This window comes from Phalacrocorax carbo, chromosome Z, assembly GCF_963921805.1.
Source record: "Phalacrocorax carbo chromosome Z, bPhaCar2.1, whole genome shotgun sequence".
NCBI classification, from domain to species: domain Eukaryota; kingdom Metazoa; phylum Chordata; class Aves; order Suliformes; family Phalacrocoracidae; genus Phalacrocorax; species Phalacrocorax carbo.
Genome location: NC_087548.1, coordinates 13,473,847 through 13,500,218, shown reverse-complemented (window position 1 = coordinate 13,500,218; position 26,372 = coordinate 13,473,847). Strand labels below are relative to the sequence as shown.

Here is a 26,372-nt window from a genome sequence, read left to right as displayed (position 1 = left end):
TGTAACAGTGCTTGTGATGAGAAATATCTTCCCCCTGCCTCAGTATTTCTATTTAATGCACATTTTGTGGCATATTTCATATGTTGGGTTCCAGAGGTAAGGTAACACCTAATACCTACTAGGCAAAATAAAGTAAATATTTTCACTTTCACAGTTTGTCACCTTTTGAAGGTGCAACACAGATGTCTGGAACAAAGCGATAAGAAGCATAATGGCCTTCTTCCCATTTTTTAGCCCTTCTTCTCCTCACCCTCTGCTCTTTGCCACCCAAACATATCTGTTGTCACCCATATCTGTGTACTCTTTCCTGCTCTGACAGATGCTTTGATGGCTGCTCTACCATCCTCCTTCAGGGTGTAATACCTGTTTAGACCTGGGCAGATCTCAGCCCCTGCTGCAAGGCTCCCTAACATTTCTTCAGTTCCTTTCTCTTCCTTGGTTTTCATCTGCTTCTCCCTCTTTTTTCTGTCCTTCCTGTCTCTTCCTTACTGTCCCATATCTGCTTCCTGTAGACCCATGGATCATCTCTGTCAGCTTTTGCTTTCACTCTTTGCCTTTGCTCTGCCTATTTACTCCTTGCTTCACACAGCCTTTAAAGACCAGCCAACTCTGTTAATCATAGACAGGTTAGGAAGAAACTCACCTCTCCTCAGGGAGCTGGATATTATTATTCAGGACATATTTTTTGGCTTTTTTCTGAGATGGGACACTGCTCTAGATGCTTTCTGGAGTTGAAATGCAGTGCAGGAAATCCCCACATTGCCCAAGCCTGGGTGAGTGTTTAGCAGCTGAGCTTGGATTGCACAGTATTCCTTGGAAGTACAAGTCTGGATCTAGCCAGGTTCAGTCTGGGCATTCACCTGGAAGGGAACCTAGTTCTCAACTCACAACACAAGGCCTTTCAAATCCAAAAGGTATCCTAGGCCCAAGATGTTCTTTAAAACCTCTGTTTTCTGCTTGTTTACACTTTCAGTCCTGCTCTCATCTTCCTCAACATGTCAGTGCCGACAGCTGGAGATCTGGTGGAGTTGCCACCAAGGCATTTGATGCAAACACAATGCTGTAGTGGGATTAAGACTATTTACAATAACTGGTTACTTGCTTTTTAATTGAGGCAGATGGAAAATGCACTGATTAAAATGTCAGTTGTAAACGGATTAAGGAAAATCACAGTGCATACCTCTGGCAACTCCAGTGAAACATCTTAAAGAAACAAAAAACCCAGCAACCTCCCACCCTGACGTGACCATCATAGTTCTTTTAAAGGTGGGGATAGGAAGTAGGGAAAAACTACCTTCTATGTTCCAAATCACCATTAAACTTTGAAACCATCTCATTTGTACTGAGCCTAATACAATAGCTCTGACTGAGGTCTGTGACTAGTAGGATAATATTTTAACTGCTCAAGATCTTGTGAGCTCTTCCTGGATGCAAATGATGTCAGTGTATTTCTAAGGAGTCAGAGGTGTCCTGTATGCCATTCTCCTCCTGCTCTGCAATGTGCAGAGGTTGTGCTTTTCCACTATGGAAATAGGCTTCTGAAAAAGCCTCTTTGGAGGTCATCATCAAAGTTTGTTTCTGAGCTATTCCAGTTACCAGCAAAATCCAGAAAAGAAACTTGAATATGTATTATTAATTTAACAACATCATTATGAATGAACTGCAGGAAACTGTGCATCTTCCTACATAAACAGTATAAATAAAACTTATGATAAGCACTTTACTACACTGAATTCCTCATTCTTTTCTTTGAGAGAGTTCCAAAATTTAGTGTGTGGCTTAATCAGCTTCATACGTGCTTGAGTCAGGCAAGTCAAAACTAACATGACCCTGCACAAGGAAAAGCATCCCTCGCACGAGAAATCGCATTCTGCTTATTTACTATATATTAATTCAGTCCCAGATCATTCCTTCCCTGAGGCAACAGGAACATTTCAGTGTTTCCTTAATTGCTGCCACCCTTCAACACTTTCTGGGAAGCAAGCCGTGTTCTCAGGATGGCCCTGGCTGCATGGCTGTTAAAGGTAAGATGAAGCTGATGAAGCAAAATGACTTAACTCTCAACTTTAATGCATTCGGTGGTAATAGGGTTACTAACTGTGAAGTATGGATGTTGTTGCATGGTGCTGTTGAACCACTCTTTTCTATCTACTATTCATCACACTTAAATTCTTCTGTATGTAAAACCTTGGGCCCTACTTTTACAAAGAGTTGAGTACAGGATTAGCTTCACCTGCAGATTACCTTGTTTAACAAGGCTGTCTGTGTGAGTTAAATGAAAACATATCCAAGCTGCTATAATATTTTTAATTAAAAAGATAGTACAGTGCTGATACAGTGCTATGTGGGTGGCAGGCATTAAAGAAAAGGCAGAGATCCTACTTAAGCAATTCAGATTGTGAATCAGATCTGCACTGAATGGCAAAAGTTCTGGAAAAAAAATACTTTTTAGAAGCATACTTACCCCAGCCTATACAGTGATCCTTCTCAAATCAAAGTCCTTCTGAAGTCATGATGCTTGGGTCTGGGTTGGAAATCATCCAGAGGACTGGGGCTCTGTGCTCAGGTATGATTCAATTTCTTAAAAAAAATATCGAGCTTTCTGGAGGGACTGTGACCACTTCTGGAATGTGGTAAATTAAAACCTTTGTTATCTATAGACAGACATGGCAGGGGTTACAGCAGTGCAAACCTCTCTTCATTTCAGACCTTGTCACTGGATACTTTCCAGTTGCAGCAGGAGAGTAAAGAACACTGGGTGGAGACAGGTGTCCCCTGAGCGCTTGGGTCCACGCACCCAGGTCCTGCTTTTGTTCCTGTTATCTCCCCATCAGGAGCGGATGTGTGCGAGGGATGAGGGCTCAGGCCTGCGAGAAAGAGACACAGTTTTCACTGGCTTCAAGACAGCAATTCCTGACTTTGCTTACTCATTATTTGCATAAAGGGAAAGAAGCAATTACAAAGGAATAAACACCTAAAACATCCTCTCAACAGTGACAGCAAAACCAAGAAAAATCTGCCATGCAGAACTCCCTTGCTGAACTGAGGACAGGAATTGAGAGGATGTGCAGCGGTACCTAGAGCAGAGGAATACCTTGAAGTTGGCAGTTCACAGCATGTACAGCAGACCGCAGTGACAGCAGATGCTGCACAAGTCAGGGAAAACTTCTGACAAGCCCCAGAGTTCCCCAAATAAGAGTCCATCTATCATTAGCCTTCTTCTGGGTACCAGACAACATACCAAAGGGATTAACATCTTAATCGTAGCTGATTTAGATATGGGGATCTGCATTGTTTATTTATTTATTTTACTATTAGGGTCTTTCTGTCACAGACAGGGGAAACTGAGGCATGGACCAGTGAAGAGCAAAAAGTAGAAGGAGGGTTGTTCGAGTCCTCTTACAGCCCTTTATTCTATGATTTTTTGATTCTTTGATTACTTCTGTGCTGGTTTAATGGAAGAGCTAGTTTGTTACTTGCATATTCCCAACTTTTCTCACTGAAACAATATATAGGTACAGTCTGTGCTCACATATTTCTCATTCTTCTGGTTGTAAAATTAGGTTATTTATACTATAGGTGAAAGTACAAGTCAGGCTGATTTGCACACCCTCATTTCCCTGGAGCCTTTCATACTTGTAGGAAGTTATGTGGTGATCAAAGCCTATGCATCAGCCAAACACTTTGAAAAGGCATCATCGTTTTGCAGGCTTGCTTCCCTGGTCCCAGGCAGTTTAACCGTGAACACAGGATATGGTACAGTGGGCCAGACCTGATGCACTACTTTATCAAAACTGTGTTGTTGTTAATGTCCTTTTTATGAATGGCAGGAAAGTGGCAGCCATACACAAGGATAAACAACCATCGCAGCAGAGATGCTTTGAACTGCTCTGCTCCTTTGGGAAAGAGATTTAAGATAAAGCAGAGTCCAGAGAGCATTGGTGATGGTGCACCGAGAGACACTCATCACCCCCATGGTTTTGGACCCTTCCATCGCTCTCTGCCCCGCTCACGCTGGGGCAGGCACTCCTGCTTTCCCTGCGGACACGGACCAGCAGCATCACCCACCCGTGATGGCGAACCTTTGGGGAAGAGCAGCGTCCCCGTTGCTCCTGGTAGCAAGGACCGTGCTCCCTGCGGCCGGGGGACCGGGCTGGGGGCGGGGGGGGTGAGGGTTGGTGTCCCCTCACCCCCACCGCACATCTGCCCCGACCCCGCCACATCTGTCCGCCGTGCCCCGCCCCGCCGCGGGGCCGCATCTGCCGGCACATCTGGGCGGGCGCGGCCCCTCCCCGCGGGCACATCTGGCGGCGGCGGGGGGCGGCCCTCGGCCGGGGCGGGAGGAGCGGCGGGTCGGCGCAGCCCCGCCGCCGGCCGGGGCGGGCAGAGCCGGCGCAGCGCGCAGGGGAGCGGCGGCCCGATGGGGCGGCCGGCCGGCAGCCTGACCCCGCTCCGGCTGCTGCTGATCCTGGCGCTGGGGCACGCCTGGACCTACCGGGAGGAGCCACAGGACGGCGACAGGTGGGTGTCGTCCCGTCCCGTCCCCCCGCCGCGGGCCCCCGTGCTCCTGTTTCTGTGCGCTTCCCCCCATCCACCACCTCCTTCTTGTTTTTTCTCCCCTTTCCCCCCCCCCCCTTCCTTTTCTTTATTCTCCTTTTTTTTTTTTTAATTATCCCACTCCCCGCCTCGCAGGGAGGTTTGCTCCGAGAACAAAATCGCCACCACCCGGTACCCCTGCCTGAAGCCCACGGGGGAGCTCACCACCTGCTTCAGGTGAGCGCGGCGGCCGCGGGGGGCGTGAGGGGCGCGGAGCCGCGGGGCCGATGCGCGGCCGTGGATCGGGGCTGGCTGCCCGCGGGGAAGGCGCCGCAACGCCCGGGGGTGGGAGTGCGGGGGGCACACGCGAGACGGCGGCGGGCGTGGGGGGCCGCGGCAGTGGCATCTGTTTGCCTCCCCGCTGCTCCACACTAACCCACCCTGGGATTCCTACCCCACCTCCCCAGCCCCAGAGCCCCACACTGTGTGGAACGGATAACTCAGCCACGTCCCTCTTGCATGCGACATCTCCCTTGGCAGGTCCCGCTGTTGCCCCAGTGAATGGTTTTAGTAACTCACGGCAACTGTCACCTCAAAGGCATTGCCGGAGAGGTTGCGTGTGGTTTTGTTTGCCGTATCCTGGCTGTCAGTCATTGAGAGAGGCTTCCTCTGACCTGGATGTCTAGGATGTCTAGGAGTGCATTTGTGCTGCAGCTGCATCAGTTGCAGGATAATCAGTGAGATCAACTGGATTCACGCCACCCAAAAAAACGTTTACATTTAGGTAGATGAATCATACCCTCAGAATGAGTAAGTTTTCAGCAACCAGCTCTGGGGGAGACTTCGGCAGAGGGCTCTCAAATTAAGCAAGATGAATCCTACACTCCGTTTTCATCTTTCAGCTATGTATTTGAGAAACATCATCTGTTTTCAGAAGAATTTTAAAGCTTTTTTAATCCTGACAAATGTCCAAAACACTTGACAGTAGATGTGGTTTTGAACAAATATACACAAAGTATGAGCACACATGCATCCTTTACCAATGTCCTCTGATTAGTCCCATCCCCACAGATGAGATGTTCCATCTACAAAAGCCACTTCTTGTGAGAGCTTACTTTGTGGGTATGACTGTGCTCTGCCTGTGTGTGTATGTGTGCATGTGCCAGAGAGCCACTTACATGTACCAAAAATACGATAAGGCACACTGATGCTTGTGAAAAGCATTACAGAGATTGTCCATTTCCTCCCAGAGCATTTTCTTTTTGGCATAAACACCAGTGAGCTGAAGATGCATGGTGCAGCAGTGCTGTGCCTAGCTCACATGCTTGGGGCTGGTTCGTGCCCTCCGGCAGCCACAGCCACCTGGGAAGGTGTCATGCTGCTGCCCAGTTCTCAGCAGCGCTAGCATTCTTACAGCCCCTGGGAAGGGTTCTGCAGGGATTGGAGACCACCCTTCCCTTATCTTCTCTCTCCTCCCACTGTGAAGGTGAGGCAGGCCCCACTCATAAGAAGCTCTGTAGCACGTGGCAGCACACAGCATTTTTTGGAGAGAGGCAGTGTGTAGGTTTTGCAGGGCAGGAAAATACTTGGTTGGACCTGCAGTGTTTCTCTGGTTTGGGGGCAGAGCACTGAGGTGAGCAAGGTTGTGCTGAGTGGGATGTTACTGAAGGGAAAAGCCAGAGCAGACACATTGCTGTCCTGCTAGTTACTGCATGTCCCCAAATCCATCTGAGCAAAGTGGGTCTGTTTTGTGTGTATGTGTACGGGATGAGGACTTCACAGGCTCCACTGGCTGCTGCTGACCACCATGCAAAGAAAGCAGGACTCTGTCCGGCTGCCAAGTCCCACTTGTACTTTCTTTCATCCTTGCTGAGGTATTTCTGACCTTTGGGTCCTCGTTGTGCTGAGGCCTCCCTCCCTCCCCAGCTCTCCCCCTGTACAATCCCAAGCAGTATTCACCATCCCAAACCAGCAGAGAGTGTGAATGAGCATTTCCAAATCACTGCATTGCACTCTAGGTTGTTTTGGTTCATGTTTTAAAATCTTTTCTATATCTATGACTGCAAGGGCTGCCTTGCTTTAAAAAAGAAAAAAATTAATTTCAATGTACTCATGTGTTTTCAAGGTCTAACCTTTAGGGTTGGGTGAGGAGGGCTCCAGCCACCACCCTGCGAGCTTGCTTTCTTGTTGTCCATATGCACAAGAGCAGAGCCGCGTCTCTGAAACGGAGGCATGCTGCTCAGCAGAGCAGCTCTGCACAGAGGACATATCTGTGCTGCGGTGTGCTGCTGGTCCTGCCCCTCGGAGGTGTGCCGTGCTCCGATGTGGGCCAGCAGCATCACCCACCCATGATGGTGAACCTCAGGGGAAGGTTAGCACAAGGTGTGCTTCCAGCAGGCACATGGGATTAACCTTGGTAGAATGTGTTCATTGAAGATTCATTAATATTTTGAGGTTGAGGCTGTTAACAATACGGCAGGAAACTTGCAGGTGTTGATGAATCCTGTGGTACCTCGAGGTGGGTTTTTTTTTCACAGGACATTCAGGTATTTAGGAATCAGTTTTCATATCTGGAATGAGAGTGAATGTTTAAAAACTTCAGCTGGACGGAAACTCAGCTGTGGCTTTAGGGAACTTTCACTCCAGGTTTCTGAGAAACTCAATTTTGGTGGTCAAATATTTAGTCTTACAAAATTCAAAATTTCATTTTTTTTATCTTCCTAGGCAGTTTTTTCACAGTATTTAATAATGACAATAGTTATGAATAATAAATTAATTTATATACATTGTTAGAGGTAGTTTAAAAGAATAGTTAATATCAGCTGCTGTTTACTATTAGCATACACACCTAATTTCTTTTCTAGGTCAAAGTACCTTTTGTGTAGAAATTAAACAAACTGACAAAAAATCTATCTCATGTCATAACATGCCAGGCATAAGGCAACATGCAGCACTACTAATGCTCTGCTGTGCAATTAGTTAAATAAAAAAAGAAATAATATCTGAAGTCAGATGTCAAAATTCCTGAGCAAAATTAGTTTTCCAAAGCATAAATTTTTGACTGAAAGCAATCTTATCCCTTTTTTCCTCCTGCTGGAAATTTTCATGAAAATCAGCATGTTTGCAGAGCACTTCAATAAAAATAGCATCTTTTAATCTCAAAAAATATTTCTTGAAAATTTTTTTTTAACCAGATTTACTCATGAATAAAGATGAGCCAAATGGAGGGCCAAGCCAGAAGTGGGGCCAAGCACTGAGAATATACTGGCATTTTTCCCTGTGGTCATAGCAACCTTGTACATAATTAGATGTATTTTTCCTTTTTGAATGTGTGCAGTCTTGGCTTAGCTTGATTTGTATTTTTTTAGATGTTCTCTATATTTATTTTCATAAGAGTACAGAGGAACAGATGCAAAAACCATTGGGAGCTTGTACAATATCTTTTCAGTGCAAATTTCATTTAACTTTGGTATGTAACTGCACAAGGTACCTGGTACTGATGGCCCCATCATGTAGGTACAGAGAATAAGTTCTGCAGATTTGTTGATAATGTCCAGTATGACTTCGAATTCCTACTGTGTGCAAAATTCATCAAATGTGATGAAATCTGAGCAGCATGAGAATATGAGGCCCTGATCACATGTTACTCTCTCCTCTAGCTATTTGGATGTGATGTTAACATGTTTCACTCTCAGATAGACTTTTAAACAATTTGTTGGTATGTTAATTTACATGAATGTTGTTGCAGCTTTCTTCAGTGCTTCCATGTGTTAACACTAGCATGTGACAATTCAGTTTGTACATCTTAGCAGCTGTCCCTTTCATTACAGTCCTTCATTCATTTTCATCTTAAACAGTGCTACCATATATTGTTTCTGTGGTCCAGAAGGAAAAGCAGCATCTGGAATAGGCATCCCGTTGCTTTATCCCGATTGTGCAGCTGTGTTCCCGTAAGGGGATGGTAGTGGTTATGTCACTTCCAAGTTCAGGAGGCTCAACATCTAATCTGCTATATTTTATTAATTGGAGTTGCTCCCTTTTTAAAAACCACCAAAACTTGATCACCTAATTAACTGTTGTATATTAGGAGAGCTAAATATTATATTCAGTTAGAATTCATAGATTGTAGTGACAATGATTCGGAAAGACAATATACAGACGTAACAGAAACATACAGAAACATTTGTTTCATGTTCACATGAAACAAAACCAGAACATTTGCTAGTGGGAAGCTGCCCATCACAAGTTGTAGGAAGATTCAAGCATGAAAGAGATGGGAAAATGAGAATATTTGTATCCCCTGACTGTGCAAATATCTTTCTACTAGACACTTAAATATTGTTGTAAATTGACTTGAAATAAATAGGTTTGCTTCTTTTCAGAAATTTTGATAAAAATAAAGAGCTAAATTAAGGAAACTAGCATACATGAATCAGGCAGATGAATATTTGAACCTGGATCTGCATAACCTGGAAGAACGCTTTAGCCATTGCCTTCATGGGCAAAAGGAAGGGGTTTTTTTTGCTTTTAGTCAGCCGACACCATTAGTCTAATTCCCTCTTACAACTTGCAAATAAAAATGGCTAAATCAGGTGATGAAACTATTTTTTTAAAAACAAATAAACTATTGACCCAGTGAGAGAAACGATCCATCTTTCTCTGACACCATGGTGAACACTCTCTATTTCCTGTATTTTTTGCTGAAAATGAAGTGTGCAAGTTCCTCAAGGAACTTATTATACCTAATTTTGTGTGTAGTGATGGACGCTGCTTCTGCTCCTTCCTTCTGTGGGACCAGCCAGGAGTAGAAGGTTTAGAATAAGAGTGCTTGTCAGAATAGTCCTAGCTAATGATGGTAAAATCTTTGTAAAGGACGTGGCAAACGTTTACATGTTATATCTGCAAATAAGCCCCATGTTGTGGGGCTTAAATCTTGGCCTAGAATTTAATCAGTAACTTTTTTGAAGTATTTCACAAGCAAAAGGTCTTTAAAATAGGATGAGCACATTTCAACATAGGTTGTCAGCTTCTTCATCTGTTAATTAGCAACTTCAAGTATTTTAGAGAGGCCCTCCCACATTTCAGGTTTTAAATTTTGCTGAGAAAGATTGCTCTACACTTCATAACAAAAAGACAATTCAAATGTATTGCAGAAGAGAACGCATGTATACTTATACCCTACTTAATTCTGATGCTAACCAGAGATCGCATGCCTCAAAAAGCATTTCTTTTTACTTGCCTGAATGCTGATATTGCTGGTGGAGCCTTCTATTTTTATAGACTGTATCATTTTGCACATTCTTAAAAGATAAAAGTAATTGCAAGTAAGTTGGATTGAAGCTGTTTCACAAAGAGCAGCACTTTCACTAATATGCCCTTGGGGACCATATGCAATTCATGGTTCCCAGATACCCGGCAAGCATGTTACAGAGCTTTCCAAAAGGAAAAAAATTGCTGTATACAATTTTGAAGCTTTCAGCTGGAGTCAGCAAGGATGACGTTTTGTCATCTTATCTCCTGACTTTTCTTTTTAGAGATTTCTTTTTTATTATTGCCATTGTGTTTCCTCTCTGAACTTTTGCTGACTGTTTCAGTTTTAATAAAATTGAAAGAGCCCCAATTGATATATTATAATATAACAGTAAAAACAAGGAATTTATCTGATTAGAGCAAAGTACTGCTCAATGTCCAGTTATCTTGCAGGGAAATGCACTCCATGGTGGAATTTTGCTGAAAAATTAAAAGGATATGATCCTGAATTTTGTTTCAGTTTTAGAAAACTAAACATACACAACAGTAGTAATTCCACATCTGCCAAAAGAGTTTCTTTATGTTTCAATAAAGTAAAAATTCTTCTTTTCCACGTAGTTCAGTGACGATATGCCATGAGCTGCTAACTCTGCATCATGAGTCTGGCAACAGCAACCGAAAGGTCCCCATGTAGTCTGTGAGGACTACTGAAAAGATCTACAGCAATGCTACTTGGTGATCAGGCTGAAAATGAGGAGTGCCAGAACTTAATAATTTATTCATCCTATGAAGTGGCCTGTGAATAGGCATATAGCGTTGGGCCTTTTGAACTCCATATCAAGCCATCATTACGAAAACAATGTGTTCAGCAGCTCTGTGATATGGCACATCCTTGGAAGGGGTGCTGCTCTCTGAGTCTCGCTAGTACTGATCCTACTCATTCATTCACTCACTAGCATGGTGTTTTTGAAAAGATGCAACAAACATAAGTGTTACCCTAGTTAAAAGGTTTTTGTTGCCTGTTTTACATCTACATTTAAAAAAGAATCTTCCTGGAAGTTGTCATCACAGGTAGACTTTTGTACATATGAATACATAAAATTTTACTTCAGTACACTACTTTTTTACAAAACGGTGTGTGCTATAATGATATTAAGACATTTTCCCCAGTTTTCCTAGACTTTTTTCTCACTATTGCTCTGAAAGTAGCACTTCCAAGCATCATGGTTCTGGCTGCAGCCAGTCCTTAGTTTGATTCAATTTCCTTTGCTGTGATTGCCAAGGGAACAGATTGCTTGCAGTTACTGAGACACATTGTGGATATTTCCTGGTTAAGAGTAACACCAGTGCTACACACGTGTCTGTAGATTTCCATATCATGTTTGGGTGGCCATGACCTTCTGGGTCACTTTGCTGTCTCAGGCGCTAAGGCTAAGGATCTTAATTGTTACTGAACTTTGGTGAGGTTAGGGACACTTGAGATCTCAGGAGATGTGGATGCTGCTGGCTGGAGCAAAGCCTCCTGCAGCACAATGTGGTGTTGCTGCGGTGCTGCAGTGTCTCCTCTGTACAGCTAGTTCACTCCAAAATGAACTAATGTAATTAATGATCTTTCAGAACATTGCATATTTGTTGTGAGTGCTGCACTGAGGTAGGACTTGCTACAATTAAAGGGCAAGGTCTGGCAAATGGTTGTTCCTGTAGTCCAGAAGTTTTTGATGTTCACATCAAAGCAGTTTGGAGAAATCTGGCAAGCCAAGAGCTTTATGATAAGTGCCCTCCTTGGTGGTTTGATTGATAATGAAATCCAGGTGCATTGCATTATGGTTTTCATCTACAGAATATAGGGTTAAATATGAACTGACTTTCCTGGGCATGTTGTCTAGCTCAGAGACTCCAGACAAACAAAATAGTAGCCCCAGGGCCTCCCGTGGCTGATACAAAATATGTTATAAAAATAGGCCGCCAAAGGGAATATGACTTTTGTAATTATACTAAGTATTGTATATGCTCCCTAAGGTCAGGCTGCTTTGTCCTTAAAAAAGTGATTGCAGTCTCTTTTGCTAACAACAGGATGTTATTAATACTTGTGTTACTGCTCCCATTGCGATAGAGACCCATTGAGCTGGGTTGTTCTGCAGTGATTGTGGCCAAAATAGCGAAAACAGAAAAGGCAGAAATGGAAGCATAAAGATATGGAGCAGCAAGGAAGAGAAAGGGAAAAAAAAAAAAAACACCAACAAACCAGGGGCATGGAGCAGGCAGAAAAAAAAATAATATGGATAGAGAAAAAATCCATCTTGCTCGTGGTTTGTGACAGTGAAGTGTGTGACATAAGGGAGGTAATCACTCCCCAAAGAAGTATAATTTAAATGCTTAAAGGCTTCTATTCAAGTAGAACTCAGGAAAACAAAACATAAGCCAAAACCAAACAAAACCATACATGCACACACCCCGGGGGGGATGCCTGTTCTCCCAGCTAGAATTGGAGTTAAGCTTCAGGAGCTGATGCATCTTCCCTTGACAGCCGGTCCCCTTCCTTCTGTCTTCAGTTTGGAAAATCTTCGTCCCCCTCTGTAAAGCGCAGGTCTGTGAGGGGGCAGGAGGAACACATAACAGGCAGGTATTTAAATTGCCCGTTCCATCTTTGCTCAATTCAGATTGTCTTTGCTCATTGTCATAGCACAGAATTATTGGAGAGTAGCTGACCATGAAATATTTAAACTACGCTTGGAAAAATAGATCAGGCTTGCTTGGCATCCCAGATAAGATGGGATTGCCCACACTCTGCTGTGAAAGCCATTGCCCAGTACAAAGAGCATGTGGGCGACAGGTTTTCAGAGACTTCTGCTGTGCTTGCCTGTTCTTCTGTCATTGCGTGTTCAGAAGAACACTTATTCTGTGTGTACAACAAGGTCACACAAAGCAGGTATGCACAAGATACCTGGTGTGACCTGTACCACTGATTTACAGATGTGCAGAGACAGTGCCTGGGATATATCACCTTTCAGATTGCACTCGCTCTTGTGCAATGCTGGTCATTTGGGGCACGTGTGATTTTGGGTTTCATTGAGTTTGTGCTGAATACTCACAACCTTGAATTTAATCTTTTGTTTTTGTCTCCACCACAGTGCCCTGAGCCCTGAGATGACTTTTCTCTCAATGTGTGAATCATTGCTGAGTGTTCAATACCAGTGTCGCTTCAACTGGAGCTTCTGGGGATGGCAGAGGGTTTGCTTTGTGCTAAATCAGTGACAGGGAGAAGATCTGCTGTGGAGACCTTCACTTGTGTCGCTTATGTCTCCTACAGACCCATATGGGTCGCTCCAGGGTTCCTCTCTTTAAAATTCATGCTTACTAAGAGGCTGAGACTTGTGCCTAGCATCCAAATAAGCAGAGCTGGCTTCGATTTATAGCAAAAAAACTTTCCCCAAATTCTGCTCAGAATTTTTTTCTCTGTTGTCCATTTTCTGTTTCCGTGGTTTCAGTTTTCAAACTAATGGTGGCTTCTTTTGTAAACTAACAGTAGCAAATGTCACTCTACTGCTCGGCTTTGGCATTTCTTCTATGTTGTTCCAATTGTGAGCAGAAACAATGGAGAGCAGCATCCACACAGTGCTGACTCAGTTTCTTCTTGGCCTAGGAAAAGCAAGCAATTTGTTTGCATCTCCTTGAGGGTAGCTCTGTTTCACAGTTGAAGAGAAAAACAATTTCAGTTGTAGACAGTAATCTCAGAGCTTAGTTGTGTTTGGAAAATCCTTCTCACTTAAGGAGTGTTTTCCATCATGTTGTGTTCATTTCATTGTTGATCCTTGTTCAAAAAACGAAGTACAAGACCGTAAAGCATTTAGCGTACATGCAGCTATTAAAAACACATTCTTCTGGGTTTTTGGTTAAACTTAAGTTCTAACCACATCCATTTTAACTGATGATCTGTGCTGCAATTTAAATAAGGTGAAATACACAGTGATCATATTCACTGTATTAACATTAGCAACCATTAAGTAGTAAATGCACATCAGAGTTTTTCTGCTTCCATTTCAAATGGGCTGGGAGCTAAAGTGGTGAATACAGAATGTTTTAAGTGGGGAAGAGAGGCAAAGTCAAAGCTATAATCTGAGTTTTCAAATAGATTGTTCTTGGAGAATGAATAGGCTTATTATAAATCAAAGCCAAGTTACACTAGAGAGAGAGTTTGGAGAAATATAGGACAATATTCATCTGGGCTAGCAGGCATATGATAAACAATAGCCTTTCTATGGAGAAATTAGTGGTGCGTGGCTTCTGATGTGAAACAGCAGTGTTCACGTTGGCTTCATAGTCTTACGCTCCCTCATGGGGGAAGGTTGACCACCTAATTCTCCATAACAAGACGCATAATTCCAAGAAGTTAGATGGTACAGTCTGCAAAATGAATAAAGAAATACATAAACTATTATCATAATATTTTATGAGTAATGCATAAATGCTGACAATTTAGAAATCTGTGAAAACACACCAAAAAAACCTATGCTTAGAATTCTTTTTACAAGAAAGAGCAAATAACTTTATTGGATACGTTATTTCATTGTAAATAACTTCCTGCCCAGAGCTCCAATGTCTCAGTGGAATGTTAATATCTCTATGATCACATTCAACACATTTACTATATGTTGTAAATCTGACATCTTGCCTATTCAACAAGATGTTATTATCATACTCAATTTTCATTATAGAGTTTATTATCATAGCTGCACCAAAAAAGTGGTGTTGTTTCCTAAGCATTGCTCTCTGGAATTCTGACAAAACCCCTTAGTTTAGAGATTATTGCCTTTGAGAGTTGAAATTAGTTATACTTCAAACAAAAATAGCCAAAGGGAAAATGATTTAATCTTTATAACAGGATCTGTGGGGAGAATAAAAAAAAAAAAACGGGTGAAAATGGGATTAAGGGTCTTTGGTAGACCTTAGTGGCTGAGAAGTGGAGGGTGAGAGAGAGACTTGATGGACCAGGGGTCACTAGAGCTACTGTTTGGTAAATGCTTGATCCTCCCGGGAATACGCATTTTTAACTGCAGCTTCCTAGGGCAGGAGCAAGGAGCAGTGGCAGACAGGCATATGGGCACTCTGGGATGATCTATGCCTGCCGCTCAGAAATCAGTAGCATGATGAATCCAACTGTGGTTGGGTCGGCACGATGGCCCAGACAGTCTATGGACAAACATTGCCTCAGACTATGACTATTGTGGTGCCTCAGATGTTGGCTTCTTGATACATTAGGTAATATGCCACTTGTACAGAAAATAGTATATTTGCTTAGGCAGATGTAGGAAGGTTGCTTTGATGTATATTTGGATTTTAAAAGCTCATTAGGGTTTTTTTGTTTGTTTTGTTTTTTCCTGAAGAAAGTGTATGTCTACTCCACTGGAATTCCTACTCCCTGGAGGCTACAAATGCATATCCAGAGAGCAGTTGGTGAAACTGATTTAAATTTCAAAACTGAGGGATGAGGAGCCTCTAGCAAATGGGTCATTGTTTCCTTTTTTTTGGAATTTTCCTGGAAAAAATTCTCATTTCAAGCTCTTCTGATTTTAAAACAAAGAAACACAAAATGGAATGTGATTAAAAATGGAGAATGTGGGATAATACATTTTCATCCTACCTTGTCCTGCTTGCCTTCTATCTTGTCTAACAGCAAAACACAAGATATTAAAAACATTACTTCTGAGTGTGCTTCCCTGCCCACTCTCACCCTTCAGTTCCCCACATTTTCTTCTTCCAGACAAAAACCAGTAAATCAGGGATGAGGGAGGGAAACAGAGGACAACCCGACACTTCCCAGTTTTCAGACCTTTCTGTTAAGAGTCTGCTTTAGGAGTCCAGGCTCAGTCTGCTCTCTGAATACAGTCAATGGGGAGAAAGCGAAACAGTTATCCTTCAGGGCAGGTTAACATGTCCTATTTCCTCTTGGTTTTAAAACTTAACGAGAAATGAAAATTTTGCTGTGATATAACTTCAGTGAAGAGCTTTACCCACAGAAGTTTTATGAAGACAGACCTGCATTCCTGGCATCTCCTCTGGGTTTGAAGTAGATTCAGAGTGCATTCAAACCTTCTCCTTGTATCTGATCTTAAACTAGGAGCTCAAGGAAAGTACTTGGCATGCATGAATGTGTTTGCAGGACTGGTCCTTCCTTGATTATTACTCGAAGCTCACCTGTGTTAAAGAATGGCTCTTTTTGTCCCCTGCATGGGCACTAAAGATCCTGTATGAAAATATTTATGGAGGATTGCATTTCCATAGCTCTACTGAATTCCCTGGACCTATAATGAAGTGCATTAGTTTGGGAATTCTTCATAATTCTTCATAGCATTCCATGAAGAAAGAATGCAAAAAGTTGTTAAAGCAGATTGAATGCATCTTACCAACAAAGCGAGTTCTCTGCTTGACTTTCCAAGATAAGTTTATTGACCAGAGTCTTGTTTGTGCTGTTTGTTGTCCTTGCACTGACCCATATTTAAGTTGTGGTTTTACTGAGCGTGCCTGGAAGGCTCCTTGATGGTGCCTCTCTGTATTAACATCAGTGGGAGCACTGCAATCCTGGGATGCAATGTTGTTTAACCTTAGGATGGACTTACCAGAAGTTGAGTTGTAGTTCTAGATCCTGGGCTAAATTTTTGTGCTCCTCAAGGAGCTATATCATGCCAAAATCTGCCTTCAGTTAGCCACTGAGGTTTACTATGGGATGTCAGTATTAGCTACTTCTCCCACTACAAAATGGAGGAAGAAGCCTAATTTATGACTCACAGAAAAAATAACTTGATAGCTTATGCTGAAGATGTAGTGTTCCTGTTGTAGCAAAGAAGGTCGCCATAAATCAAATCTTCAAATAACTTGCTGGACTTTGTTTACTTATGTTGATTTGATATCATTCCAGTTCAACAAAATGCTACTGTTCGAGATAAGAAGAAAAAATGCTCCTTTTTAAAGTATATTTTTTCATATCCACAGAGAGAAATTAGATTTTTGTGATTTTTTTTAATGTTGTAAAAATATCCAGAGTATTTCCACAGTGGGAGTAAGCTAATGGTACATCACTGGAACATCTCCAGTGAAAATAGCTGTGGTGGACTGAAAAGAGCAGCAGAAAACAAGTAGTTGGGAGCAAGAACGGCTAACATGGACACATATATTTATTTACACATCCTTGTTTGCAATATGGACTACTGGATATTTTTAAGTACCAGGAAAAGACACTTCAAACATTTTCATTGACCTTACAGCCATTACAGTTATAAGTCGTTCCAATGAAAAGAAAATTGTTCCAAGGGATTTTCTTTAAGGACTTCACAAAGACGCAATGTAGGACAAATATATCCTCAGGATGGAAATAGAAAGAAAACTTTCCTGTGCTCAGATTTCTCTTAATTGTGTATTAGGACTGAAGACCCTGGCTGTATTCCATATTGTTGAATTTGTTGCTTTGCTCTGTAGGGCTTCTCTTTTGCAAGGAAGAAACAAATATAGCAATCCTTTTATTAAATACCATCTTGACCTTGCTTATTGGAAATATAATGGCCCAGAGGATGAAAAATTACAGCAAGTGTTTATTACTGAAATCTAGTCTCAGTTGTGAGAAGATTAACTGTTTCAAAGGATTCAATATCCTGCCTGCTACAATGGGATGCGTGTGGGAAAAAGCTGCAAAGCAGCATCAGAGAACTGGAAAAGTCTGTGTAATGTCTCACTCTCAAACCACATGATTTATATTTGTGGGAAATGCTTGAGAATACAAGCTTCAGAAGTGGTCCTAGTCAAATGCTACCATCCCTGATTGCCCTATTAGCTAAATGGGGCTGTTACGAGGAAGACCTGGACCATGAATCCTTACATCATCCCAAGCTGCTGGTGATAATGGCAGAGAGAAGTAAAGGCTTCCAAATTTTGGGTTTGGAAGTCAAGAAGTCAAGTGTCAAATAGGTGTTCTGCAGCTGCATATCAATATCTGAATGAAAAGCTACTTTACTCCTTTTTTTTTTTTTAATTATGAAAACTGTAGTTCCCAAGCCCATTTACATAAGATGAAAAAAAGTCTGTTTATGAGGAAGGCTTCTTTGGAAGAGCAGTTTTTTGATAAATACAGAAGCAGATGCTAGCTTCTGTTAGAAATAGGCTTTATATTTTAAATGGTTAAACTGCAGACTTTAAATAATTTGAAGTTTTTCCTTGTTACTGGAGATAAAATGAATTTATTTGTCTTTGAAAATGGTTTTCCATCTTTTCTGTCATAGCAGGAAGACATTCCCCATTCAGAAGACTCCCTGAACCTTTCATGATGTCTTTATGAAGTGTAACTGTTAGATTCCTGGAAAGAATAATTTTTTTTGGCACCCCTTCTTACTGAAGCATGAGTTTTACAAGTAAATGCAAGATTTTTTGGTATTGTTTGATAGCAGCTGTAAAAATAACAAGACACGTAGAGCATGGCAGCTTATTTGCCTGCTTTACACCGACTAAATGCACTATCTTTAAAAGACTTTGAAAGGCACAGACAGCTACTGCTTTTTGTTTGCATTGTTTATAGTAAGCCTTTATTACTTTACAAAATTTTTTTAACTATTTCCTTCTTAAGAAGTAAATTTTCCACAATGTACTTTTCTATTAAATGCTCCAAGGTAGTTCATTGGCTACAGTTGGATGGTCAGTCATTCCCTTTGTAAAGTCAATGTTTAGATGGAGGATTAGCCATAGAGTCCTTAATTATTCATTTTACAGCATATAGATAAAAAACATAACAAAAGGAAATTATTTATTAACAGCATCTCAGTTGTTGAACTTAGGAAGGTTCTGGCAACATCTTAGCTCTCCTAATTGGCAGAGCATGAATTGCCTTGGAAGTAACTTAGTTCAAGATATAACAGCATATACATATCAAAATGCTCCATAAATTACTGTCTCATCCAAGACAGCAAGAATATGTCATGTTTGTTTTCTAGTGCCTGTGAACAAAGAGGTGAGCTAGAGTCAAAACCTGTTTTGCAGAACCAGCGCAAATTGCATGTCGCTCCATTGGCTTTGATTGAGCTTCTCTATATTTATGCTGCTTTAAGTGATGGTGAAATGAGATTTAGCCCCTGGAATTCAGCTTTTGTGAAATGTATCCCAGTTCCCTTCATGATGAAGTAACTTGATTCTATTTTACAAAGAATCGTCTAACTCAGCAGTTGTTGTGTATGAGCAATTAAGTTCTGGATTTTAGAACTTTTCTGCCTCACCATAGATTTTTAAAGTTATTTTTGATTGTGCGTAATACAGGATTATTTTTTTTTAAAAAAAGCAACCAATAAAACCCAACAAAACCCAGCTTCTCTCTTGCATAATTTGGATAATCAGAAGTTCTGGGGTACATATAAATAAATAAATAAAATAAATATATGCAATTTTAAAAAATGTTAGAAATCTTCAATGGACTGGTGTAGCTTCACTAGAAACTATAAGCAGGCCTTTGTATTTACAGCCCTGTCTTGTCAAGATCAGCATAAGTTTATTCTTAGCCCTGTGATGCCCTAAGGGACGGACCGTCAAACCAGTTGGATGCTTCACACAACCAATTCTGGTAGGAGTAAGGTGCCTATATATCATCTCTAGACCTGTGCTTAAGTAGAGGGTGTATGGAATAAAAGATTAGTAAGGATCAGTTAATTCCTGTATGTGGTAGCACTTTGTAACTTACTGACATGAAAAAAAACCCAAACAGATTACAAATCTCATTTTAGAATATGATCAAGTCTGTGTTCAATGTCTTTGACAAGCCAGCTAGGATGATGTGTATTCCCTTATCCTCAGATCACTCTTCCAGTTCTTCTCTGAATTATCCTGCATTATCAGCATCCCTGAACTGCAGACAGCAGAAAAAAACTGCTTAATTTTAAGGTTATGTGTGCTGCTTCCAAATGCCAAGGCAGAACATACTCTCTCTTTTCCCTTGTTAATTATCCAAGAGTCTCAGCAGTGGTTTTGATTACGAGGCTGCATTTTTCCCTTCCTAGATGTGTGACTTTAACTCACGCAGTTCTGTAAAGATAGCTCCAAAGGTGCCTCAAGGTTTTCTTTTTTATTCACTTGCAAATATTTTAATTTTGTTAAACAGTGCTGCAAGTAAGCATAGAGGTGGAAAACACTTCAGCCTTACCAGGAGTCTGGAGAGAATGTGTAAGTCTGCCAAAGCAGTAATTAAATATGCCCAGAAGGGAGAAGCCCCCAGCAGCACCAGGGCATAGCAGGATTACACTGTCCTCCACATAGTCCCTTGCATACTGCTGTATGACATGGTACTGTGGGGTGGGTCTGAGAGGAAATTAAAGACATAGATCTGATCACAAACATAGACATGCACAGATTTTGAACACAAAATTGTTCCTGGATCATTTCCATGCTGGAGCGTGTGGAGTTGGAAGTGCAGAGATGCAGGATGAGCATCCCTGAAATCCCCAATCTGCCAAAGCATGGTGGCAAAAAGGAAAAAGCCCATTAACTTGAATAAATAAGGGGAAACCAATGCCTTTGAAAACTCTGGGTTTTTTGCAAGAGTTCAGAGAGAAACTGAAGCAGGCTTTTCCCTGGGGCATCCAGAATGGTGAGGAGGTGCTCTGAAATACCTTGTTCAGTGGTCTGACAAGAGCCAAGGAATGTGCATCTCAAGGTAGAAAACTGCATTTTCTGTCTGCTTTAGAAATGTCACTCTGGTCAGACTTTCTCCAGTGTTTTCCTAGAGGAACATATGCAGTCACTGGAATGTTTGTGTTTTTCCAACACTCTTGCTTGGTGGATCATCGCCTCTGGTACTTAGATATTTGGGAATGAGAGAAAATAAATAGTGGTCAAAACTTGGCAGGAATTGATACCCAGCAGGGATTACCTAAACCCTTTGCTGTTCCATGTATCATTTAAAGAGGCGGCTTGCTGTAGGTAAAATAAATTTATCTGGCCCAGTGGGATTATTGGAGCAATTGTCTCTATCAGGAGTCAATGCTGGATGTGAGAGGTTCATCAGCGGAAGAGGCACAGGAGAAAAGGTGTGATCTGGAGAACCAGGAACTGGAAATGAGAAAGGCAAGTGTGGTGCCACAGTGTATGCAGTGAAGTATTTTCAGTAGTGGTGAGAAAATTTTAACGCTGCTGTGCCAACCCTTAGCGAGACCTCAGCTGGAATAAACTGTGCAATTCTGGTTGTTAAGTTGCAAGGATGAGGACGTGAAGGGGAAGGCTGTCAAGGCTTTCAGGGACATGGACAGGCCACGCGATGGGAAGTAGTTTAGAGATGGAAAGAAGCCACATGCCTCTTGGAAGGGTAAAAGCCAGTCCTAATTTGAACATTGTATTGCTATTTGAGGGATGATGAGTCCAGAGCTCACATCTAACAAACCAGCAGCCCCCAGGCTGTGGCCGTGCTTACTCCAGCCTGGAGGTGTTTGGGGTCAGCACAAGCCAGCTGTTAGGGACACCAGCTCTACTCACACTGGTGTCTGTGGTTTTACCACTGACTTCTGCTGCAGGCTGGAAATCCTCAGTCTCACAAATCAAGGCCGGGTGCCTTAGTATCAGGTGCTCCTTCCTCTCTGGCGTTCTGGCTGGGCTTTTAGCTTTGTTATTGAAAGTGGTGAATATGGGAAATCTTATCTCTTGTCTGAATGACTTCCATAGCTGTGTTCAACACCCTGTGATGGTGCTGTCTCTTTATGAATGTCTCCCTTGTCATTGTTAATATGGGACAAATAACCCTGGAAACAAGCGAAATAAAGAAATATAGAAAATACTTGCTATAAAACAGAACTGCACTTAAATTGAAGGTCTTCCCAAGGATCTTACTAAGACACATTTAGAGCAAGGCAGGCTTTGTCTAGCCCTGAATGTTGACTTTTCCTTCTGAATCCTAGCAGGATAATGTAGGGGGTTTTTAAATGTCAAAGTCTCTTTCATGGAACTAAACCATGATAAGTCTTTTGTACAGAATGATTTAAAGGGTGAAATAGAGTTAGAGCCTTAATATCACGAATGTGCATGAATTCTTGAAAAATTGGGGTTTTAATTAGTTAACAGTATTCTATTGTAGTAATTTCTGAGAGTGAAGAGAAATGTTTTGAGTATGCTTTTCTCAGTACCTGATCCACAGATCTGAGCATCAGACATATAGTATTTCCAGGGATACGGTTTTGGAGAATAGCCTACAGTGTTGTTCAAAGAACAGAACTCTTTATGGAGTTGTTCCTAGTGGCGGTTTTGGGATGATGTGTCTCAAGACCTGCAAAAAGATAACTTTTTGAGAACACATGCTGCCGGCTCAAATCCAATCCAGAGGCTGCTGGTACACAGGTTGTGATATTTTGGCTTTGCTTTCTTTCGTTAGGAGAGTGAAGAGGTGGGTTGTCTTGTTAGGTGACTTTCACAGATGTTTGTTACCCAATAGTAACAGAGCAAAGACACAGCCTGGAGGTTGACTCTCCAGTGACCCTTAGAGTTGGAATAACCGAGAAAACAGCAGTTACACAAATAAAAGCTTCAAATAAGCTGAGGGCTATGAAAAGGGAGGTTGTTGCTTGTAAGAAGAACTGAACCAATGCCAGGAGAAAGCTGATACAGGAGCAACATGAGCGATATTATCTCCCCAACAGACATGACTGTGTTCCAGAGGCTGCAAGGTCAGACCCTGGGTTTGCGTAAGGGCACATGAAGACAAAATACACCCTTTCTACACTACTGTAAACAGGGATCTGAAACAGGATAATTAGCATTATTAGAATGAGGTCTCTGCTTGGTGGATCTTCTCCGTGTATTTCTCAGCCAAGAAGAACAGAAGAGTCTTTGAAAAAATAATTTTCAGCAAGTTTGAAATGACTAAGTGGTCAGAAAGAGAGAGGCTATGGCCACACTTTCTGCTGTGTGTAGAAATTGCTCAATCTAGATTATTTTTACCATGAGTAGGATTGTACTATGGAATGATGATTTACAGGATGAAGTCAAGGTGAACAAGTCCCAGCCATCCACTTAACTTCCAAACCAATATTTAGAGCTGTTTTCTCCTCACCTTCTGTATTTAAGGGTCATTAGCTCAAATACCAGAGGTTTTGAGGCAGATTCACCCATTTTTATTATTTTTTGAGTCCTTGGGACATGAGTGAAGGACAGCTCAATTGTGAGTCATGGCGGCAGACCATCTCCAAAGGCATTCTAATTGCTTGACAGAAAGAAGCCCAAGCTTGCCAAATATTTGAGAGTTACTGACACATTTAGTGCTAGATATGGTCATGAACAGTTCTTTAGAAACAGCCACCGCAAGCATTGGTGACTAACTGTGAGGAGGGCTCAGGGGTACTGGAAGATAATTTTAGAGCAATGCAGTTGCATGGATACTTGGTTTAGGCACATGCCATGTGGTGACAGTTCTGTAACTTCATATGTATAACAAACAGAATGGAAAAAATACAAATAAACAGTACGAATGACTTTTTCCAGATCCTGATGAAATTGTTAAGTGAAATGTAAGACTCTGTCTCAGTTTAACAATCTGACAAGTCTGATGTCAGGAGGTAAAATGAGCTAGATGAACCATTTTACAGAAAAGTAAACTAGTAGACTTCAGCTTGTGAAGGGGGGTTGGTTGTTTGCTTTTTTTTTTAATTAGGATGTGGACATGATGATATTACTTGCTGTGAGTTAATGTGTTCCCAGCTGCAATGCTTAACTAAATCAAATCCCATGCCTAAACCTGCTGAGCTTCAAGAGGGCTGCCCCAGAGCCTGTGGGGACACAAGCCAGCAGCTGCAGACGTTCTCAGTCCCACCAAGGAGCCAGACCACCTTTTCAGATGGAACAGGTGGATACAAACACTTTCCACAGTTGTATCCTATCTCATCCTTCGATTTTACTTTTTTTTTTTTCATTCTGTTTTGCAATACAAAGAGGAATATGAATTTTTTTTTTTTTTGTGGTGTTTACCAAAGAAAGCTAGAAATTACAGCTTTTTGCTGTAATTACTTGTTACAGGCTAAGAGCAGTTGCTTTGTGTAGTTCAGGATTTGAAAATATAGTTCCAGTCCTAAAGCCAATAGCCGTATCTCATGCTGTTATTTTGGCAGTGTTCTCCAGACGGGGTACAATTTAGCAAAAATGGGTGGAGACCTCAACAAACATTAACTTTCTTGGAAAAGTCTGAAAGGGCCAAATATTATGGGAAGACTGGAAGAACACAAATTATCTGTAATCTCTTGAGAGGTATCAGAAGTAAGGTTTTCTCAGGGAATATATGATCTGTCATATCTATCAACTGAAATGAAAATCCAAATGTAGAATAAATAAGGGAGCAGTGTGTAGAATCTGACAGTCCCTGATATCCCTAATTTATACCTAGGTTACAGAGAAACATGAAGCAGTATTTTAGGATGTGACAGCTCTAAGCTTGCTGTAATTTTTAAGAAAAGACAAAGTGAAGAAGGAGCCATAATTTTAGTGGGTTTTAGCATCCCTGTTCCACTTGTCTTGAATGTGATCTCAATGCATGCTGGTGAATGAGGTCAGCATAGGAAACTTTGTGCTCTAAATAGAAACTAGGTTTATTTTCTTAAATCCCCAGGCAATGCATGATTTGGGGGGAAAGAGGGAGAGAGATCACTGTATTACTAACCAGTATAAACATTGCTTGTTCCTCCAATATAGATTAGCATTTACCATCTCCCAATCTAGTCCACGTAAAAGATTTTTAGACACTCACATGTCATTTGTTCATTTGTTGCATTGCATGGTTTTTTGCCCAAACTAGTCTGGCAATTTTAATTTCTCTGTTACATAGCACTGGTGAAATAAAGGAAGGACCACAGGGACCCTGAGGACACAACTGGTGTTTCGTATTCAGGGGAAGCCAGAGGAGATGTAAATCCTACAGGAGGGGCACTGTGAACACAGCAACTTGTAGTCTGAGGAAAGCCGTCCCGAGCCCCCCTAAGTAAAACCTCTGCTCTGGGTGTGCAGAGCACCCCTGTTGTCCCTGTATCCTTCTGCACATTTCCTGTGGGAAGATGCTGTGGGCTGGCAGTAAGGGCGCACAGCGGGAACTTGATGCATCTCATTGAGGACACTATTTTTTATTGCTCAAGCAATAAATCTAAACCACATCTGTGCCTGGTAATAGGAGCCAGCTCCTGCTAATATCAGTGTCCCCCATCCTCTGGCATTAAAACTGACTGAGTGGGGAAGATATGGGTAAGAGGTTACACTAAGTGCCCACAAAGCCGTAACAGTGATCTGTTTTGAGGAACGCAGTGGTACTTACTGTGGGATAAAAACCTAAATTGCTTGTGTTTTCACTGACATTTTGCCAGTGGTGTTTTAGAGCCTAGACCACACAAGGAAAATGGTGTTCCAGGATATATTGCCTCCTTGAAGAGAGACTCTGAGACTATGACCTAATGTTTATAATTTTAAGAGTTATTGAGAGTCAATTGAAAATGCAAAAGTCCCAAGTGACTGCATTTATCACTTGTGTGATTAGCATGATTGTGGAGCATAAACAGCTGAACAAATCCAAATGGTTCATGCAGTTCATCAAGAGAAAGAAAATTAAAAATATGTCAGATATTTTTGAAAATGTAGGTAAGGCAAGATTTTAAACTCTGCTTAAGAGAGGATGATCAAAGGGTTTTTAATGGGCTTTTCATCATTGCTGGTCCCCATAAATGTCTGGGCACATAAAGTTTACTTGGAAATTGATAGGAATATTGATAGCATCACTGTACTCAGTGGGATTTTACACATTCAGATATGAAAGCTTGCTTTATGGATTACTTGAGAGAGGGTTTGGTTTTAGCAAAGTGATCCTAGGACAAGCTTTACTTTAAGCATAAATATATTCAAATATGCCTCTCTGTCCCCCCTCCCCATCTTTATAATGTACAAAATAAACTTTATAATATATATACTCTTATATATTTATATATTGTTATATCAATACATTATTTTATATGTATATATATAATATATATATATATGTGTAAATAAAATCTCTTTACCTTCCCTAAGGCACCATTTTATAGCATTGCATTTGTGTGAGTGCATCAAAGGTTTCTTTAGGTGAGATTACCATTTGAAGTCTGCAGCATCTTGAAATTTTTTAATGCAGATTTCAGTGTATATAGTTGAAATTGTCATATCTTGGATGACAGAAGGCCAGATATTTAGTGCTGGTCTGTAAAACCTGGAAGACCTGTTTTGTTGTAGGTGAAACACAATTATTTCTGCATATTAGTTGTGTGTTATTTTTACATCTTTGTTGGCTCAAGAAAGAACACAAAATTATTTTTTTTAAGCTTCTTTTCAGAAATATTTATTATTTTTAGGTTTTGGCTAAGGTTGAAGTTAAGCATTTTTCCCATTACTCCATTCTAATATGCCTTCATCCTAGAGAGAGAATCTAGGAAAAGAGAGGAGAAACTAAGAGTGCAATTACAACTGAAAGTTGCGGATAAGTTTCATTGACTTCATAACAAGATTTGCTTTGTGCTGATTTACCCTTTCTTGTTTATATACTATTTTTAAGGCATGTCAATGTTAATCAC

The 26,372-nt window shown here is 41.3% G+C and overlaps 1 protein-coding gene across 3 annotated transcripts in view; it reads left to right on the top strand.

The window, feature by feature from the left end:
* The first annotated feature begins 1,966 nt into the window (after positions 1-1,966).
* CCBE1 (collagen and calcium binding EGF domains 1) overlaps positions 1,967-26,372 on the top strand; it is a 105,415-nt gene continuing 81,009 nt past the window's right edge. For 2 of the 3 annotated variants that reach the window (XM_064438272.1, XM_064438273.1), the window contains exons 1-3: positions 1,997-2,024; positions 3,831-4,521; positions 4,693-4,773. In XM_064438272.1, the coding sequence (XP_064294342.1) occupies positions 2,012-2,024; positions 3,831-4,521; positions 4,693-4,773 (785 nt within the window). In that variant the 5' untranslated portion in view covers positions 1,997-2,011. Of the gene's footprint in view, positions 2,025-3,830; positions 4,522-4,692; positions 4,774-26,372 lie in introns of all 3 variants that reach the window. The other variant, XM_064438274.1, reaches the window with a different exon arrangement.